Here is a 17530-nt window from a genome sequence, read left to right on the forward strand (position 1 = left end):
CAATTGCAATATTTAATCTCGATGATATCACAACTCCAGGCCGAAATCGTTTGCCTCTAATTCTCACACCTGTATCATCTATTTGGTTGAAAAGCGAGAAGATCGCTAGTATTGCCGCGAAAATTGAACGGGAGAATGGTCGGCTGTGCAGACATTTGGCTGCAGTTGCGAAACAGAGAGAGCAAAGACAGCTCGGCTGGCTACACGAATCTGAAGTAATTGAAATGCTGCCGAAATGTATGTTTTATCAATTTGAAAAGCTGCCGGTCGAAATACAGTTGATGATCTGGGAGGCCGCCGCCAAGCCGACAATTTGCCAGCACACCGTTACCATCTTGGAGACGGTCTACACTTCCAGCCAGAAGAAGTAGCTGGAGGCGCCACCCAAATGCGTAGATACCAAGACTGCAAGCCGGCTGTGCTCTGCTTCCTCCCAGATAAACCCGGTCTCTAGATGGCGTGCCGTTCATCTCGTGCTATTGTCCGGCAGCTATACGCCCAGGCTTGCCAACCCTTCGCATCGCAGACCATATTTGAATAGGCTACGATCAACAGGTGCCCTGACGATGTGAATACCTACAGGCTTGGGCAGCAATGCCGGCGCATTGGCAGACTAAACCGTGCAGAGAATCGCCTTCGAGCTTTCATACGAGGAATTGATGCTTATACGACGCTCTTTTCTCAGTCAATGGAAAAGGACGTTGGAAATTACGGGCTTTTACCGCAAAAGACGGAAACCCTTGCAGCAGATTTGGTGCGGGACTTTTATGAGCTACACGGCGACTTAGCACAGAGTGCAGACGACGTACCACCTATTTCGGTCGCAACTGTTTTGCTTCCATGTCGGGAGCTGCGTATGAATTAATTGCTAGGGGTGCCATGGAACTGATGACTTGTATGAATATGGAGTGGTTGAGATTATTCGACTTTGTCATGGGGTATTCTGCCTAGATTGCAACGGTAGCAAATCCTACATAACTTTGACGGTCAAGATTTTCAGACATACTCTGTGAGTTCGATCACTCGGTTAGACGAGGGTTTGGGCTAGGCCTGCAATGTAGTAAGTCATTATCAAGACAATACGTAATATGTCTCGCCATATACCAATACGCAAACTCCTAACGTATCATATGACATAGTACAATGTACCGGGTATCGTACATGACGTTCGCCGATGGATATTCCCGAAAGACCCCATATATTCTGCAAAGGGCTGCTTCTGTATGGAGTAAGTCAAGTGGGATCTGGAAAATTCCCGAACAGGCCGTGATACTACGACAGCGGGTTTGATATTTAGCCGATACACTGTCTAACCGCCGACGATGCCGATTCTATGACCTCATGCGTCTACCCACCTTATTGCATGCTTTTCTTAATACGAAAAGCATTGTTGCATCCTGCGAATCGTTCATGCATCTAATGACTCTATACGAGACCCTGCATCTGCATCACGACCTCGGCTTTAGGCACCGTCCGTTAACCCGACATGCATCTTGTTTACTGTGCAACGTCTCTCCACATGGGAGCCACTTCACGAGAACGGTCTGTCGTCTGTATGTAACTTGCCTGTCCCATCTTTTGCCTAATGTAACTCAATTTGAGCAAGAGGTGCATTTATCCGTGACGAAGGCGGGGTGAATACGAGGATGGCATGACGCAGCGGCGATGCAACATCGCGAGTCAGGACGCAGCAGCACGAGTATAAGGATGCGTCTCTGCAGCTTATTTGTGTAAGTATCTGCTCGTACATCCACCAAAGCAACACCGACCTATCTCTTGACCAGGTATGTTGCCCAAGATGAGAAACATTTTTGTCGTCTTGTTTTTCGCGTTGTTGGCCGGGGCCGGAATTTCGGGCCGGGCCAGCTACACGACGATCCCCAACGGCCAGACCTACTATGACAGTGCGGGAAACACGATCAGCTGCGTTGGCGGCGGGTTCCTGCAGGTGGGCACCTGGTACTACTGGGTGGGCGAGGCGTTCTATAATAGCACGGCGGCGGCCAGCCCGGATCTGGCGAGCCTGTACAAGTCGCAGGACCTAGTTAACTGGGACTACGTGGGCACCATCATCAGCGCGGACGCGCTCGACGCCAACGGCAAGCCGGCCGTGCAGTACAGCAACCTGGGTCGGCCCAAGGTGGTGTACAACGCGGCGACGAAAAAGTACGTCTTCTGGGCGCACTGGGAGACGGCGACGACGTTTGCGGCCTCGCACGTGCTCGTGGCCACGGCAGACGCAGTCGAGGGCCCCTACACGATCAGCAGCCGGGGGCACTTCCGGCCGGGCAGCGGCCACGAAGAAAGCAGCGCGCTGGGCGACCGAGTCGGCGGACTGGTGGTGGACTTTGGCGCGAGCGCGCTCAAGACCGACAACGTGTCGCATCCGTACCAGCCGGTGTCCGGGGCCGACTACCCACCCAAGATCCTGCAGTTCAACAGCAAGGTCGACCCGTCGGACCCCGAGGCTGTCCAGTATGTCTCCGCGGCTGACGGCTACGGCACCACGCAGTCGGGCGAGCTGACCCAGATGTACTTTGGCCTGACGCTCAAGGCGGTCGCCATCCGCATGACGCCGTGGGACACGAGCTACTACGAGCGGTACAGCCCGTACTGGAGCATCAGCAAGAGTGCCTACGAGTACATTGTGCGCTATCCCACGGCCACCAACCGCTCGGCCGTCACGACGGTCGTGTACGAGGTCGGCGATCCGGGCAGCGCCCGACAGACTCTGGTGGCGCCGCAGATCGGCCCCGGCTTGGACGAGTCGACGGCAGCTGACACGGTGCTCGTGCACAGCGGCGATGCTGCGTTTGTCACGTGCAACACCACCAAAAGCACCATCTACTACACCACGGACGGGACGACGCCGACACCCAAAAACAGCAGCACCCTGTACGCGCCCGGAACACGCATCACGATCAGCGGCGCCGCAGGCACCAACCTGACCGTCCGGGCCGTCTGTGCTCTTGGCAGCGAGGTCAGCACGGTCGTGTCGCAGAAGTACACCGTCGTCGGTAGTGCTGTGGCCGTGCCCATCTTCCGGCCGATCGTCAGTGCGCCGGCGGGCGTCTACAGCACAGATGATGCTGCATTCCAGTCCAAGGGGACCCGGATCTACGCGCCGACCTACAATACGGAGCTGTACTTTACCATGGACGGCTACGACCCAGAGCCACCGGTCTTCGGGACCAACACCGGCTACCGGGCGCGCGACATGACCGTGTGGCAGGACCCAGCCGACGGCAAGGCCTATCTGGTGCACGCGTCCGACAACGTCTTCTTCCGGCTGTGGCAGCTGGATGACAGCTTCACCGACGTCGTGCCCGAGCGCGGCTACGACGTCTACTCGGATCTGTCGCGTGAAGCCCCCGCGCTCGTGCGCCACGGCGGCACCTCCGGCCAGTACGTCTACCTGATCACGTCGACGCAGACGGGCTGGTATCCCAACCAGGGCGGCTACAGCCGGACGGCCAACATCACGGCCGGCTTTGGGCTTCCACGCGACCCGGTGACCGGCTATCGCAACGGCAATGAGACCTGGTCGTCGATCGCGCCGTTCGGCGACGCCACCACCTTTGGCAGCCAGCCGACGTTCATTCTTGACATCGGCACCACGGCCGACCCGCAGTATGTTTACGTCGGCGACCGCAACAAGGAGATCGACCAGTCCGACAACACGTATATCTTCTTGCCGCTGACGCTCAACGACACCGGCGTCGCCTTCACAGGCGAGACGGCTGGCGGTCTCGCCAGCATCGAGTTCACCCCCTTCCTCGACCTCGACCTGGCCGGTCACCGGATCGTCCCGCCGGCCTGGACGCTGCTGTCGCGCAACAAGCCCACAGACAACTCCACCGCCAACGTCGCCCTGACGGCCGCCCAGCTGGCTGCCGGCACGTACAACTTCAGCGCTGCCGTGGCCAATGACGGCGTCGACTTCGACCTCAGCTTCTACGACGCCGTCGAGCAGTATTACAAGCCCACGGCCGTGCCCTACCACTGGCAGGTCGATCTCGGCCAGACGTACGCGCTCGAATGGATCGGCCTCTCCTTCCTCAGCGTCGGCGGCTCCGATGCCGCCAACCGCTACACCCTCACCGGGTCCAACGACGGCGCCACGTGGCACCAGCTCGCCGACAACACCGCCAACCTGCAGCCCGGCTTCTGCGACCACATCGTGACCGGCAACAGCTACCGCTACGTCCGCCTCGACGTGTCCAGCATCTACGACGTCATCCACGACCAGGAGGCCGACTGGGAGGCCGGCCTCTACGAGGTGTACGTCTATGGCCAGAAAGCCTGATGCACAAGGCCGTGCATTATAGTCGGCGGATGAACTAGGCCAAAATGGGGCGTGCGGACTTACATGTAGTGTGGCGCAGGCTAGTTTTAGCGGTTATATAATATAATACTACGGAGTACGTCGTAAGACATGAATGTAGCAATGTAGACGGCATTGTAAGCCTTAAGGATTGTGGATGTGCGACGGCCCAATGACTTCGATAGCTTCGCTTCATTAGAACCCGAACACGACCCATCTCGGATTCCTAGAGGCTGATAAGGCATGCTGACCAACTTACCGTCATAGGATCAATGAAGCCCAGGTCTTATTGGCTTGACATGCATCTGCACTAGTGAGGCTAAGCTTTTGGACGCTAATCCCCCCTTTTATCTGTTTTAACTAACTTGTGGCGCAGGATGAAAAGATACATATACCCTGTGGCGTATCACATATATTCCCGCCCATAGGGGATTTCATGCACGTCGGCTTAGGTCGGAAGTGACAAGACACAAGCAATACATGCATGCTTACTGGGCGCCTACAATCTGACAGGACAGATGAGACTGCTTTGTGCGCAGTCAGGGCTTGGTCTGGTTATCTAGTGGTGGATCCTTTTGTGGGAGTGAGGTGACCTCCTAGAATCCACAGGAGGGTGTTCCGACTAGATAGCAAATAATCTTGATTGCTATCCGGAGTTTCTAGAAACTTACTTTTCTTTGTTCATACAAACCCCGTACCCATAGAGCTAACATTGTGTCCGCCTTGACCGTTAACAATATCCACGAATGGCATCAGAAGTCGATGACTGTTCGGCAAGGTTGCTGATAGCTGCTCGCACCGGGCGGCTCTCCCAAGCGCGACACCTGCTTAACGAAAACGCCGACCCCAGTTTTCACACAGGTAATGGATGGACTCCTTTGCATGCGGCATCCTGGAATGGGCACCCGGAAATCGTGAAGCTGCTCATCCAGCATCATGCCTCCCTTGAGATTAAATACAAGACCCGCACACCACTACAAAAGGCCGCAGAACGCGGGTATCTCGAAATAGTTCGGATACTGATAGATGGCGGAGCCAACGTTGAGGCAGGAGCCACGGATGGCTTTACGCCGTTGTTTATTGCCGCGGACAAAGGTTTCGGCGCGGTCGTCACATTACTGCTTGACCACAATGCCAACGTCAACGCCTCTACCGCATATGGTTGGACTAGTCTTCATAGGGCTTCATACTCTGGAAGGCCACCAGTCGTGGAGATCCTGGTCCAGCGTGGTGCCAACATCAATGCTTCTACCGTGGATGGTTGGACTAGTCTTCATAGTGCTTCATACTATGGAAAACTACCAGTCGTGAGGATCCTGGTCCAGTCTGGTGCCGACACGGAGGCTCTGTTCAGGGGTAGCCGAACGCCCCTTCATAAGGCAGCAGAGGCGGGCCACGCTGAGATAGTTCAGGTACTACTCGAAGGGAAAGCCGACATTAACGCCAGGGCCAATGACTGCCAAACGTCCCTCCACCTGGCCGCGACAGAAGGCCATGTCGCTGTCGTAAGACTGTTGCTTGAGCGTGGAATCGCAGTTGATACTCGAACTGTTCTCGGAGCGACTCCCTTACACATAGCTGCAAACAGTGGGAAGAAGGCGATCGTGGAGATGCTCCTTCAGAAGAACCCACCGCTGGAAGCAGAGTTGGACAAAAGCCACTTTACAGCACTCCATCAAGCGGCAGAAGGGGGGTTTGCCGACATTGTCGACCTCTTGCTGAACCATGGAGCGGATATCGAGGCAAGGAGTGTTGACAGTTCCACCCCGTTGCATCTAGCCGCCTCCAAAGGGCACGCGAAAGTGGTCAAGTTGCTGTTGGAGCGGCACGCCAAACAGACGGCCAAGAATAAAGCTCTGAAGAAGCCTCTAGCCCTTGCCGAGGACAATCACCATACTCAAGTAATCACCTTGCTATCAGCTACGGATCAGCAGGATGATAGCGAATCATCCAGCATGGGTTCTATGCCCGATATTCATAGCCGGACTAACGACGCAAGTTTTCTTGCCGGTGAAAAGTGAGTACACGTCATTCCTGGCCGTCATTTTGTATATATATTAATGCCATTCCTCCCATCATTGCAGGCAAAGCGCAGCTACATGGCTTTGTCAGATTGACAGATACAACGACCTCATCAAGTCTGCCGTCGTCAAGGCAAACAAGACTGCGTCTCCGGTCAAGATTGCTGTGATTGATACGGGCTGCAGCACGAAAGCCGACTACTTCAACATCTGCCCCAGGGAAAGTAAACGTATCATGGGCAATCACTGGCGCGATTTCGCGGGGTCGGAATCGAGCCCGATTGACGAGGACATAAGTAAACATGGCACTATGGTTTCAGTGCTGCTCCTCAGGGTGGCCAAGAATGCCGAGATATTCGTTGCCCGCATTGCAAAGACAGAGTCTGAGTTAGAGAGTGCAGCAGGCAATATAGAAAAAGTGAGCAGTCCCAACCCTCGACTTACAGGGTTTAGCATCGGACCTAGCCAACTGACGAGAGAGTGCAGGCCATTCAACACGCACAAGACCCGAAAGGATGGAATGTGGACATTATCTGCATGTCATTTGGGTTTAGGAAGGAAGTCGCATCGATTAAGAAGGCAATAAGGAAGGCCAATTTTGACAACAATTCAATCGTGTTTTTCGCCGCTGCCGCAAATCAAGGCTCCAACGAACCGGAGATGTTTCCTGCCTCCCTGTCCGAAGTCATCTCAGTGCGAGGAACGGATCACTATGGGACCTTCGTTGGTGCCTACAACCCTCCCCCAGTGTCGACAAACAGCGGCCTCCCTCTCTTCGGTACACTAGGACAGGACGTTCCAACATTCGCGTCGTCAGGGAGCAGCAACGGGTGCTCGGTAGCTACCCCAATTATGGCTGGAATGGTCGCTATGGTCATGCAATGGATTGCGGAAAAGTCCGCCGATAAACGCGCCCTGCAACTGCTCCGAACCCCGGATGGAGTGCATGTGTTCCTAAAGAAAGCGGCCTCGGTCGATAAGGGAAACAACCGGCGTTATGTTCATGTTTGGGATCTATTTGCCAATGGTGGGGAAAATTGTGTGAAAAAGGTAGAGAGTGCCATGTCTGAGTTGTCCGCCCGTCAAACTGCTCAGTAGAGAGTTGCTATTTATAGTAGTTTTTTACTATTCGTACAGTAAATCCGCTAATAAACAGTTGAGGTATCGTACATCACATAGGTAGGATTTAGGCTTCTACTCTGTTAATTTCGGACAAAGGTTAGGTAATCTTTGGAAATCAACACTAATACTATACTATTAGCGGATTTACTACAGATAGCAACTCTTACACAACTAACCTAATCATTCCTCTCCTTCATATGCAATACATATGCATTCTCCCACACCGTCCATAACCGTCATGTGCGAGAAGTCCGTGCCGAATTCCTTTAGGTCTGCTACCTTGGGGTAGTCTAGTTCAACCTCAATTGCCGGTTCCTCCTCGTCATCATCGTCGCCAAGGAAAACGGCCGAGGAATGGTGCTCGGCCAACCTGAATGTCTTTTTCTTCCAGCCTTTGGGTGCAATCGTCATCAGCTGATACGCGAAAACAATGTCGGACCCAGCCTCGGATTTGTAGCTATGCTCCTTCTCAACCTCGACGGCGGCCTCGGCCCCAACAGTAGCAGGCCCGCCGGCAATCGGGATGTCACTTCCCACAGAGCCGCCATTGGTGGAAGACCCGCTGTCGGAGAGGGAGAAGCCCTTGGCAATCTTGAGCCCGGTAACCATGTACACGGGCTTGGAGAAGGGGTTGTTCAGGCGCATCAGCTCGTGGACGACAGGGTCCTCGATCCGCTCCTGGACTTCTGCCAAGGTGGGCATGTCCGTGTAGTACAAGGTCTCGAGGCTGCTCATTTTGTACGTTGTGCTTCGTTGGTTCTCGTGCTTCGTCCTCAGATTCAGGCCAACACTATCGAGGAATCTTGCCCAAAGGCCGACCGACACACCCAGCTTGGAACCTGACTGCAGCTGGCAATCCCTCTCAAGGGCCCGTTGGACAGATGGCGAGGACTCGGGGTCTATGGCGGGTCGAGTAAGCACGATATGGGGATAGAAGGGATCCGCAATGATGTTGCCGAGACCAATTGGGCCTCCCGGGAGGAAGGTCCAATTGGGCGCGAGCATGTACGTTGGGTTTCGGACTGGTGGCGGCATTGTCAAGTCGTGAACTATTTTGGGGATGTGCACAGAGCTGTGAGAGAATGACGGAACGAGATTGAAAATCTGTACGTGGGCAAAGATTCACGAGAGGCAGTCTACTTGGGTCAGAAGTGCTCCGTATCTTACAATACACGCTCATTGGATACTGTTGAATGATAGGCGCCAGTGAGCATTCGTGTATTGATGGGCGTTACTTTTGTGCTATGCCGACGTATGGAACCCCTTCTTGGATAGGTGGGGATTTATGAGATACGCCACAGGGTACATGTATCTTTCCATCATGCGCCACACGTCCTCAATTCACGCCCAGGCTGGCCCACCCGTTCGACAGATACATAGTGAGATGATTTTTACGTGGGCCTGCCACCACATATCTTACTTTAAGCCCTCTTACACCATCTTCAGATATATCAACAGGCGCAATGGCCACAACTGCCACACACACGGCAAAGGACATGATCGCCGCCCTCAACCTAGCCCCCCATCCAGAAAAGGGCTACTACATCGAGACCTTCCGCGACGCATCGCCCGACGGCCGTCCGGCTAGCACCTGCATCTACTACCTGCTCGAGGGCGCCTCTGGCCTGTCACGTTGGCACCGCGTGCTCGATGCCGTCGAAGTCTGGCACTACTACGCCGGCGCGCCGCTGCAGCTCTCGCTGTCCTGGGACGACGGCAAGCCGGTCCGCCACGTAGTTCTGGGCCCAGACATCGAGACGGGCCAACGGCCACAGATTGTCGTGGCGCGTGGCGAGTGGCAGCACGCACAGTCGCTGGGCGACTGGACGCTGGTCGGGTGCACTGTCGCACCGGGCTTTGAGTTTACGAGCTTTGAGATGGCGACGCCGGGCTGGGAGCCCAAGGACGCGGCCTAGAAAGCTGGCTGAGCATGTTGGCTAGAAGCGTGTGAAATAGAACGTACCGAACCAGTTGGACAGGAAGAGGACAAGCGTGCTTTAGCCGGCTCAAGAATGTCTGTTGTCTCACCCGCTTTGTTATTCACAAGGTCTGGATGGGATTCCTGATTTGCATTCAACACGTCTCCGGTCCGAAGCGAGAGAGGGTCTGACAATGGCTATCCAATCCCGGACTGCTCATTGGGACTGTCTCCATGCGACGCAGGGTGGTGCTGTCCTGCGCATCGGCGTCTGCAGAGCAGCCTCACGACAGATCAGTAATCACCTCTGACCGGACACCGCACACCAGATTAGTTAACAGGTCCGCTGTGAGGAGCGCGAAGCAAGACTTTGACTTGAGTATAGGGCCAGAAGAAGTATAAATTCTGGGCGAGAGTCGTTGATGGGTCTGAAGTTGATATCAGCACTCATCCCTCTTGTCGTCATCACATTATGGCCACCACTCCGCTCGTCTTTGTCGTTGGCGGCACCGGTGCCCAGGGCATCCCGGTCATTCGCGGGCTCGTGCACGACGGTGCATACCGGGTGCGGTTCCTGACGCGCGACCGCCAGTCGGCGCGGGCGCAGCAGGTCCTCGCGCTGGACCACACGGAGGCGATCGAGGGCACGTTTGCGAGCGAGGCTGATCTGCGGGCCGGCTTCCGCGGCGCCGACTATGCCTTTGTCAACCTGGACGGCTTCAACAGCGGCGAGCAGGCGGAGATGTTCTGGGCCATGCGCAGCTACGAGCTCGCTCTCGAGGAGGGCATCCGCTTTTTCGTCTACGGCAACCTCGACTTTGTCTACCGGCAGAGCGGCTACGATGCGCAGTTCCGGTGCGGCCACTACGACGGAAAGGGGCGCGTGGGCGAGTGGATATTGAGGCAGAACAGAGAAAGAAAGCAAATGGGTGTCGCCCTCTTCACGACCGGTCCCTATCTCGACATGGCCATTGCCAGCGGCACGCCCATGAGCCCGACGCTCGAGCAGGACGTGCTCACGTGGCGCGTGCCTCTCGGCCAAGGCGCCGTCGCCCACGTCGACCTCGACGACTGTGGCCACTACGTGCGCTGGCTGCTGGACCACCGCGACCGCGCCGACGGGCTCGACCTCGCCGTGGCCATCGCGCTGATCCCGTACGACGAGCTCGCGCGGGCGTTTGAGCGCGTCACCGGCCATGCCGCTCGCTACGTCGACACCAGCCTCGACCACTACTGGACGGCCGAGGGGCCTCTCGGGACCGGCGCCGGGCCTGCCGGCTACAACGCCCGCCCCGACGATCCGGCCTCGATGACGGTGCGGCAGAACTTCTCCGGCTTCTGGAACATGTGGAAGGCTTCATCCCTCGACAACAACGGGCTCGTCCGGCGTGACTTTGACCTCCTCGACGAGATCCATCCCGGACGCACGCGCTCGGCCGAGGATTGGCTTCGCAAGCAGGAGGCCAAGGGTCTTCGCGACGGACTCGGCTGCCTCTGGGAACGCGTCCATCACCTCCGGCCGGTCCTCAAGGTGGTCGAAGACGGCCGGAAGGGAAGGCTGTAAGGGTAAGCTAGGGTTGGCGGCCGCTATTTGTACAGGCCTATACACTTGTCCCGTACTTTCTGCGATCCTAATCAAGTCATGGCCTGTGAGTCTTTCTAGCATGAATCTAGTCCATCACCTTCAACATCGCGTATGCCTTGTGCGAGATGGCCTTGTTCGCTAGCTTCGCCGGGGTCATCTGCTCTTTGTGCCTCTCTACCTCTACCGCCCCGTCTCCGTCGGCCTGGACTTGGACCAGGCCCTTGTCCTCATCGTCCTCGGCTGTCTCATACGAGCCGCCGTCTAGGAACACCTTGAGCATAGCCTGCGAGTAGCCGCTCACGAGCGCCGTGCCGGGCTGGTCGGCCTTGACGGGTTTTGGCGCCGTCGCGTCGTCGCTACGGCCGGCTGCGAGGTTCCAGAACACTATCTCGGGCATGTCGTAGCTAGCCTCGCGGCACTGCCGCTCGATCCGCTCGTACGCCGAGTCCCAGCGCTCGTCGGCCTTGTGGGCCTCGTTGAACTGCATGTCGCTAAAGACAAAGACGCGCCGGACCATGTCCTTCTGCTGCAGCTTGTTCGTGCGGGCCATCGGCAGGATCAGGTCCTCGAACACGGCGACAAAGTTGGTGTCGTAGCCCATCGGCGATGCATACATGCGGGCGACCTTGTCGTTCAGGCTCTGGTCGACGTCGAGCTGATGCACCGCGGGCCTGGCCGAGAAGTCGATATAGATACCGGTCCACGGCGGCGCCGCCAGCTCGGCCATCAGCAGCGACAGCCCGATGGCCGAGTCCATCGGGCAGGTCCCGTCAGCGAACACGGGGCTCTCCATCGAGCCGGACACGTCGCAGACCGCGATGCAGTTCTCGAGCGACCCCGAGTCGCGCATCCGCTGCACCAACGTTTTCCACTACGCGTCGAACCGCGCCTCGTCCTTGGCTGCGAACACGCCCGCGTACGCCTTCATCGCCAGCGACGGAATGCGGCTGTACGTGATCGCGCCCATCGTCCCGGCCGAAAGGTGTCGCTCCACCACGTCCAGGTGTGCCCGCAGCGCCGACACGTCCTTGCGGTAGGCCTCGCGCGCGTGGCGCAGGTACAGCGCGCGGTCCGACGATGCCACGCCAAAGGCAGACGCCGGGTACAGCAGCTCCGCGATCGATGACACCACAAACGTGTGTCGGTCGTGGAACCGGTCGGTCGACGGCGCCCACTTGGCACCCACTTGGCACAGAGCGAGATCTGTTGCTGGGCCGCCTTGCTGTCACCCTGCAGCGCCGCCAGGTCGCTCTTCAGTTGCTCCGTAAATAGCCGCGCTACACTCAGGTGTAGCGCCCGGTACGTCGAGTCCGTCTCGAACAGCCCGACTGCCCGCTCGTGTCGTTTCGTCCGCGTCACGTGCCGCTTCGCCTTGGCCGTCGCCTGGTTCACCATACGCACCCGCTTGTTTGTGCGCTCGTCCACGTTCAGCATCTCGTGCGGCGACGCCAGAGGTCCTAGCTTGCCTTTGGCCGCCAGCGCCAGCAGGTTCAGCAGGTCCTTCCAGTATCCGTGGGCCACACCGTTGCGCACATCAATAGGCAGAGGGTCGCTCTCGTCCACGTCACGTGACTCAACCACAACCGCCTCTTTCTTCTCCACCTTCTTCTCGATCACCGGCCGGCTCAGCCACCGCAGATTCGACACCAGCGTCAGCGGATGCTTTTGTGCCAGCCAGCCGGCACTGCGGTAGAACGTCGTGCGCGAGCTCTTGCCCAGGTGGATCGACCGCGCGTTGAAGATCATCTTGAGCGTCGCCAGGCTGTCTTGGGCCCACGCCGCGTCCAGCAGGTCGACCAGCCGTGGCCCCGACACCGCCTCCTGCAGCTCAGAGAAGAGATCCACGAGCGCGTTCTCCGTCGACCGGAATGCCACGTCGCCGTTGTCTGTCAGCATCTTGTTCGTCAGGTCCGGCACCGCCTGCGGCTCGGTCGCCGACAGCAGGCCCTGCACAAACGGGTGCTCTGCTGTTGCTGGTTTTGGATTGTCGTTGACATCGAGGACGACTGCATCGAGTCCATCGCGGATGTCCGCCATCAGCGACTGTGGAGCAGCCTCAACGGTCGGGCCTTTGCCTAATTCGGCCGTGCGGCTAGCCAGATCCGTCTGCAGAAAGGCTTCGAACTGGCTGCTGGGCAACTGCAGGGCTGCATGGCTTGGGAAGAAGACCGGGACGCTGGACCGGAGATACCAGGCCTTCTGCCTGGGGTTCTGCTGATCAGTCGTCATGGTGCGTCTTCGGGCTTGCTATGCAGACAACTGGGAGAGGAAGGATTGTTCGCTGCCAGCAGACAGCGGACAGCGGATTTAATATACCCGGAAATGCCCCACAGTAAGTTCTGCTGAGGCCAACCTGCCACTTGGCTGAGGCCAACCTCGAAGGATCGTAAGTACCAAATGACTCATTCGCCGGGTTTGGGCATACAGGAGATACATCGCATCTGACAGAAAAAAACAACCTGCGCCGTGGCTCGAACACGGGACTGCAACGGGCGTAGGAAGGCTGTCTTGCCATTGCACCAAAACGGCTCCTTAAGGCTGTAGAGGTCGATGGGCGACGAACCACGGCTGCGACTTCTCGCAACGGGTAGAGTCGTAATGTATGAGGTACGAAGAAAAAGGGGGTAGGAATCCCAGCCAGTCGAAATGCAAAAAGCGAAGGTTCTGCTACTCTCGAGTTGCAGAGATGGAAAGGTAGGCCCATTAGTTGCAGTGAGCTACTTCGCTGAAATATTGCTCTCAAAACATAGCTTATAAAGGCTGTCTTGTTTTGGCCCCACATGTTCTCAAAGTACTTGTCAAGGCTCAATCCACAACGCCTGCCACTCTCTACCGTCAACCTGTCCTGCATCTGGATTTTGCAAATGGAATCCAATCGTGCACCCAGAAAAGACACAAGAGCTCGCAAGCAACAACGATCCTAGCACATGTCATTCCATGGCTTGTGTCGAGATGCATTGCCGACATCTTCAGCTCGTGCAGCTGATGTACGGCTGCCCTCATTGGAACCCCCATAGCCATCCATGACCCGATAGACAGCGCCCACATAGACATTGCAGATGGCAGAAATGATACATTACTTGGTCCCTCCTGCGCCTGAGAAACGGGGCAAGGCACAGCCGTTGGGGAAAGCCGGAAAAAGTCGGTGAGGGCAGGACGGCTTCCGTCAATTCGTGGGGGAAGAGACATGGGGAATGACTGGTCTCTGGCGTAAGCCACTCCACAACGCGGCTGTGGGATCCATTCTGACAGCTACGTCTGTTCCAACGATCACGGGATAAATCGAGAGACGAGGCTCCGGCAGATGATTGTATTTGCACATGGGCAGAGTATGCACATCCCAACACCACTAGCAGGAGATGAGAGGCCCAGCTGCCCAGGGAAAAGGGGGGAGTAAGACACTGTAGACACGCCCAGGGCTCCGAGATAGCGCGAACGTTGCGTACAGACAAAACGCGGCTTTGGCAAAGTAGACAACCCAGAGAGCAAGAGCAAGAGTAAGCGCAAGAGCAGCGAGAGGGGAGCGAGAGAGCAGGATTTCCCGGCAAACAAAACAGAATCACGTCTTGGTCCCTGGGTCCGGTCGAGTGGCCGTGAAATCCCCTACGGGCCAAGTCGAGTCCGCGTCCGAGAGCCTCGCGCCCTCCTATGTCTGCCATATTACTGCCTCTCCTTGACGTCTTCTATTGTCCACTTGCTGCTGCTGCTGCTGCTGCTGGTAGTGGTGGTGACGGCGGTTGTGCTGCTTTGCTCTGTTTCTGTGGCTGTTTCTTCTTTGGCTGTACTTGCTTCTGTGCCGGCTGCTTGTCCTTGTGTGGCCCCGGATCGGCCTGGTCGGTGTCCTCTATCGCGCTCGGTGACCCCTCGTCGTCACCAAACACAGCATCTGCATCGCTGAGGTCGTTTCCTCCCTCCACGTCGCCGCCAGTCTCCCCCACTTGCCGGCGTCCTCTTCCCACATGGTTGGCTGCGCCCTCGGCTTCGGCTGTCTCAGCCGTCTCGGCCGTCTCAACCGTCTCGACCGTCTCGGCCTCGACCTGCCTCTCGGCGTCCGCGCCCTCGCTGTCCGCCTCCAGCGCGACCGGGTCGCTCTCCCGGGCCAGCATCAGGCCGTCGGCCGTCAGCATGCTCTTGGGAACAATGCTGACGCCGTTGGATGCCAGGAAGTCAGAGATCCAGGCAGCACCCTGGCTGACCTTGGCCTCTTGTCGCTGCATCATGACGACAATCGACTTGAGCTTCTCCAGCTGCCTCTTTGTGAGGTCCAGGAGCCGTGCGTTTTCCGCCCGCTCCTCCGCCATCTTCACCACGTTCTGGCTCATCGCCTCGTGCTTTCTCTTCATGCCGTCGTTGTCCTTCTCAAGCTTCCTCGTCTTGCTGGACGCCTCCTCCATCTCCTTCTGATCTGTCAATGGTTGGCGCAGAGCAGCCACAATGGCCAGAAGACCAGCCGGCTCATGGAAGAAGGCTTACCTGCTTGAACTTCTCCACGTAAAGATTGAGCTGATTCCGCAGCTCACTCTCTGTCCGCGAAAAGGTCTGCACCTGCTCGTTCAGCCGCCGTGACAGAGCCACCTCGGCCTCGGCCCGCTTCTTCTCGCGCTCAAAGCGCGCCATGTTATACTGCACCTCCAGCTCCTTTGTGCGCATGAGCGAGTGGAAGTGAAGTTCGCGCAGCTCGTACTGCTCGATGAGCGACTTGAATCGCTGCCGAAACCTGAGCCGATACGGTCAGCAAGCGCAGGACTACCGGGGAGGGAAAGACACGTACAACTCGTCCAGCTCGACATCCACCACCTGCTTTTTGGGGTGGTCTTTCTCGTCTTGCAGATCGTCGAGCTTCTGCAGCAGCGTTGCATATTTCTGGTCCCAAGAGTTCAGATTAGAGACCTCGTTGGCCTTCATGGTCCGGTTCTCGTTCTATTCCGAATAAGTAACCTGTCAGCGTGCCGGTTGCAAGAGTACAGAGTACAGGGCGTGCAGATCGAACCTTGAGTTTGTTGTTTTCCTTTTGCAACTCGCGGCAGAGCTTCTCCAACTTCTCCTTCAGGCCGATGGTCTTGCTCAGGTCGCTCCGGCTCTGGTCCCGCTCCTTCTGAAGCTGGTCGTTCTTCTTCTTGTTCTTCTGGCTCTCGCGCTCGAGCCGCTTCATCTCGTGCAACAGATCTGTGCAGCGCTTCGACAGATGGTCGATCTTCTGCAAGGAGTCCATCTTTGCCGTCTGACTGTGCAGTTCGCGATTTGCCTTTCGCACTTCCTTTTCTAGAACATGCGTCTTGTGAGCCAAAAGACACCTTCAAGGCAAAGAGGGGGGAAAGAGCAAAGGCAAAAGACAAAAGCAAGAAGGACAAAAGCGCGAAAGAGTGTCCTCAGGTCACGCACCAATCTCCAGCTCCTGGTCCTTTTCGCCAGCCTGGTCCAGCTCCAGCTGCGCAATCTTCTGGGCGACTAGCTTGGACGCCTCGTTGGAGGCGACGTTCTGCTGCCTCTTGTTCTGCTTCATCTTGGATAGAGCCGGGGCTGCCGGTGCGGCGGACGAGCCCGGCGGGGGTGGTGGCGGAGGCGGCGCAGGGCGGGTGTCGTGGGCGTGGCCATTTGTCATGGCGGACACATCGTGGGTGTGGGCCATGACGCCGTTTGTTGCCGAGCGGGTGTGCGAACCGGCCGTGGACATTGGATAGAGTGAGCGTATCCCAGTCCGGTGACGATGTGTCAGAGAGCAGCGACGTAGGAAACAAGGGAAACGAGCGACTGCCGATATCCAGAAATCTAGACGAGACAGGCCGTTTGCAGCGAAGGTGGCGGGGGTATGTCGTCGAGGCCCGTGTATGAGGTGGTCATCGGTGGGAGAGAGATGGCAGGACTGATTCTGTTTGCCGGCTGCAGGGTTGTTTCCCCTCGTGTTCGAGATCGCCGGCGCGTTCCTGCGACGAGGAAGCGACACGGGAAAGTCCGTCGGAGAGGGGAGACAGTGGGGACGGGCCCGAGCGTGTGGAGAGAGGGTAGACGGAGCGGATAGGAGAGGCGGCGAGGAAGTTGTGCCGTGGAATGGGAGGAGGTTGAGAATTGAAACGGGGCGAAACAAAGAGGGGAAAATGAGGGCTGAGGGCAGAGGGCAGAGGGCAAGGGCGACGGGACGGAAGGACGAGCTGCAGCAGCGGGCGGTCTGAATCGAGGCCGGGGTGAGTGACAGGACAATCGAGCAGGAGGGCCGGCGGCGGCTGGACGAGTCGGACGGTTGGAGACGAAGGGTGTCGACAAAAAGTCGAATCGCAGAAATGGAAGACAAAGCCTTGAAAAGATACTTTTGCTAATCTGTGGGTGACCAATTGAGACGGCGAGCTGGAGGAGTGGAGCCAGGATTCACCAATAGCGTACAGTGCAGCCGTGGGACGGGCTGCAGCGCAGGATGAGACGGCCGGTGTGTTACAGGCGCCAGGCGCCAGAAGGGGGGCTGCTGTAAGCGCTGCCAGGGTGCAGTCACAGGGGGATAGCAGCTGGGGCTGGTGGCATAGAAGAATCTGGGGTGCTAGGTAGCGGGTACCTTGTATACTGCGTAG

The 17530-nt window shown here is 57.3% G+C and overlaps 7 protein-coding genes across 7 annotated transcripts; 4 read left to right on the forward strand and 3 right to left on the reverse strand.

The window, feature by feature from the left end:
• Nucleotides 1–1798: 1798 nt before the first annotated feature.
• CMQ_35 (coagulation factor 5 8 type domain containing protein) lies at nucleotides 1799–4306 on the forward strand (the record flags this gene model as incomplete). The annotated part of the gene is made up of 1 exon (XM_014313974.1): nucleotides 1799–4306. The coding sequence occupies one exon, from the start codon at nucleotides 1799–1801 to the stop codon at nucleotides 4304–4306; it is 2508 nt and encodes an 835-aa protein (XP_014169449.1).
• Nucleotides 4307–5070: 764 nt separating this feature from the next.
• On the forward strand, nucleotides 5071–7443 carry CMQ_226 (ankyrin unc44; the record flags this gene model as incomplete). The annotated part of the gene is made up of 3 exons (XM_014313848.1): nucleotides 5071–6341; nucleotides 6445–6763; nucleotides 6832–7443. 3 exons carry the CDS (start codon nucleotides 5071–5073, stop codon nucleotides 7441–7443), a joined length of 2202 nt encoding a protein of 733 aa, XP_014169323.1.
• Nucleotides 7444–7647: 204 nt separating this feature from the next.
• Nucleotides 7648–8502, reverse strand: CMQ_303 (uncharacterized protein; the record flags this gene model as incomplete). The annotated part of the gene is made up of 1 exon (XM_014313925.1): nucleotides 7648–8502. The coding sequence occupies one exon, from the start codon at nucleotides 8500–8502 to the stop codon at nucleotides 7648–7650; it is 855 nt and encodes a 284-aa protein (XP_014169400.1).
• Nucleotides 8503–8930: 428 nt separating this feature from the next.
• On the forward strand, nucleotides 8931–9383 carry CMQ_300 (cupin superfamily protein; the record flags this gene model as incomplete). Its single annotated transcript, XM_014313922.1, has 1 exon — nucleotides 8931–9383. One exon carries the CDS (start codon nucleotides 8931–8933, stop codon nucleotides 9381–9383), a length of 453 nt encoding a protein of 150 aa, XP_014169397.1.
• Nucleotides 9384–9857: 474 nt separating this feature from the next.
• CMQ_210 (NmrA-like protein) lies at nucleotides 9858–10949 on the forward strand (the record flags this gene model as incomplete). Its single annotated transcript, XM_014313832.1, has 1 exon — nucleotides 9858–10949. The coding sequence occupies one exon, from the start codon at nucleotides 9858–9860 to the stop codon at nucleotides 10947–10949; it is 1092 nt and encodes a 363-aa protein (XP_014169307.1).
• A 106-nt stretch (nucleotides 10950–11055) lies between these two features.
• CMQ_246 (uncharacterized protein) lies at nucleotides 11056–11763 on the reverse strand (the record flags this gene model as incomplete). The annotated part of the gene is made up of 1 exon (XM_014313868.1): nucleotides 11056–11763. One exon carries the CDS (start codon nucleotides 11761–11763, stop codon nucleotides 11056–11058), a length of 708 nt encoding a protein of 235 aa, XP_014169343.1.
• Nucleotides 11764–11841: 78 nt separating this feature from the next.
• On the reverse strand, nucleotides 11842–16644 carry CMQ_195 (neurite-outgrowth-promoting-like protein; the record flags this gene model as incomplete). Its single annotated transcript, XM_014313817.1, has 7 exons — nucleotides 11842–12155; nucleotides 12254–13181; nucleotides 14756–15370; nucleotides 15444–15687; nucleotides 15742–15890; nucleotides 15961–16232; nucleotides 16353–16644. The coding sequence occupies 7 exons, from the start codon at nucleotides 16642–16644 to the stop codon at nucleotides 11842–11844; spliced, it is 2814 nt and encodes a 937-aa protein (XP_014169292.1).
• Between the last annotated feature and the right edge of the window lie 886 nt (nucleotides 16645–17530).

Source organism: Grosmannia clavigera (assembly GCF_000143105.1).
Source record: "Grosmannia clavigera kw1407 unplaced genomic scaffold GCSC_179, whole genome shotgun sequence".
In the NCBI taxonomy this organism is placed as follows: Eukaryota; Fungi; Ascomycota; class Sordariomycetes; order Ophiostomatales; family Ophiostomataceae; genus Leptographium; species Leptographium clavigerum.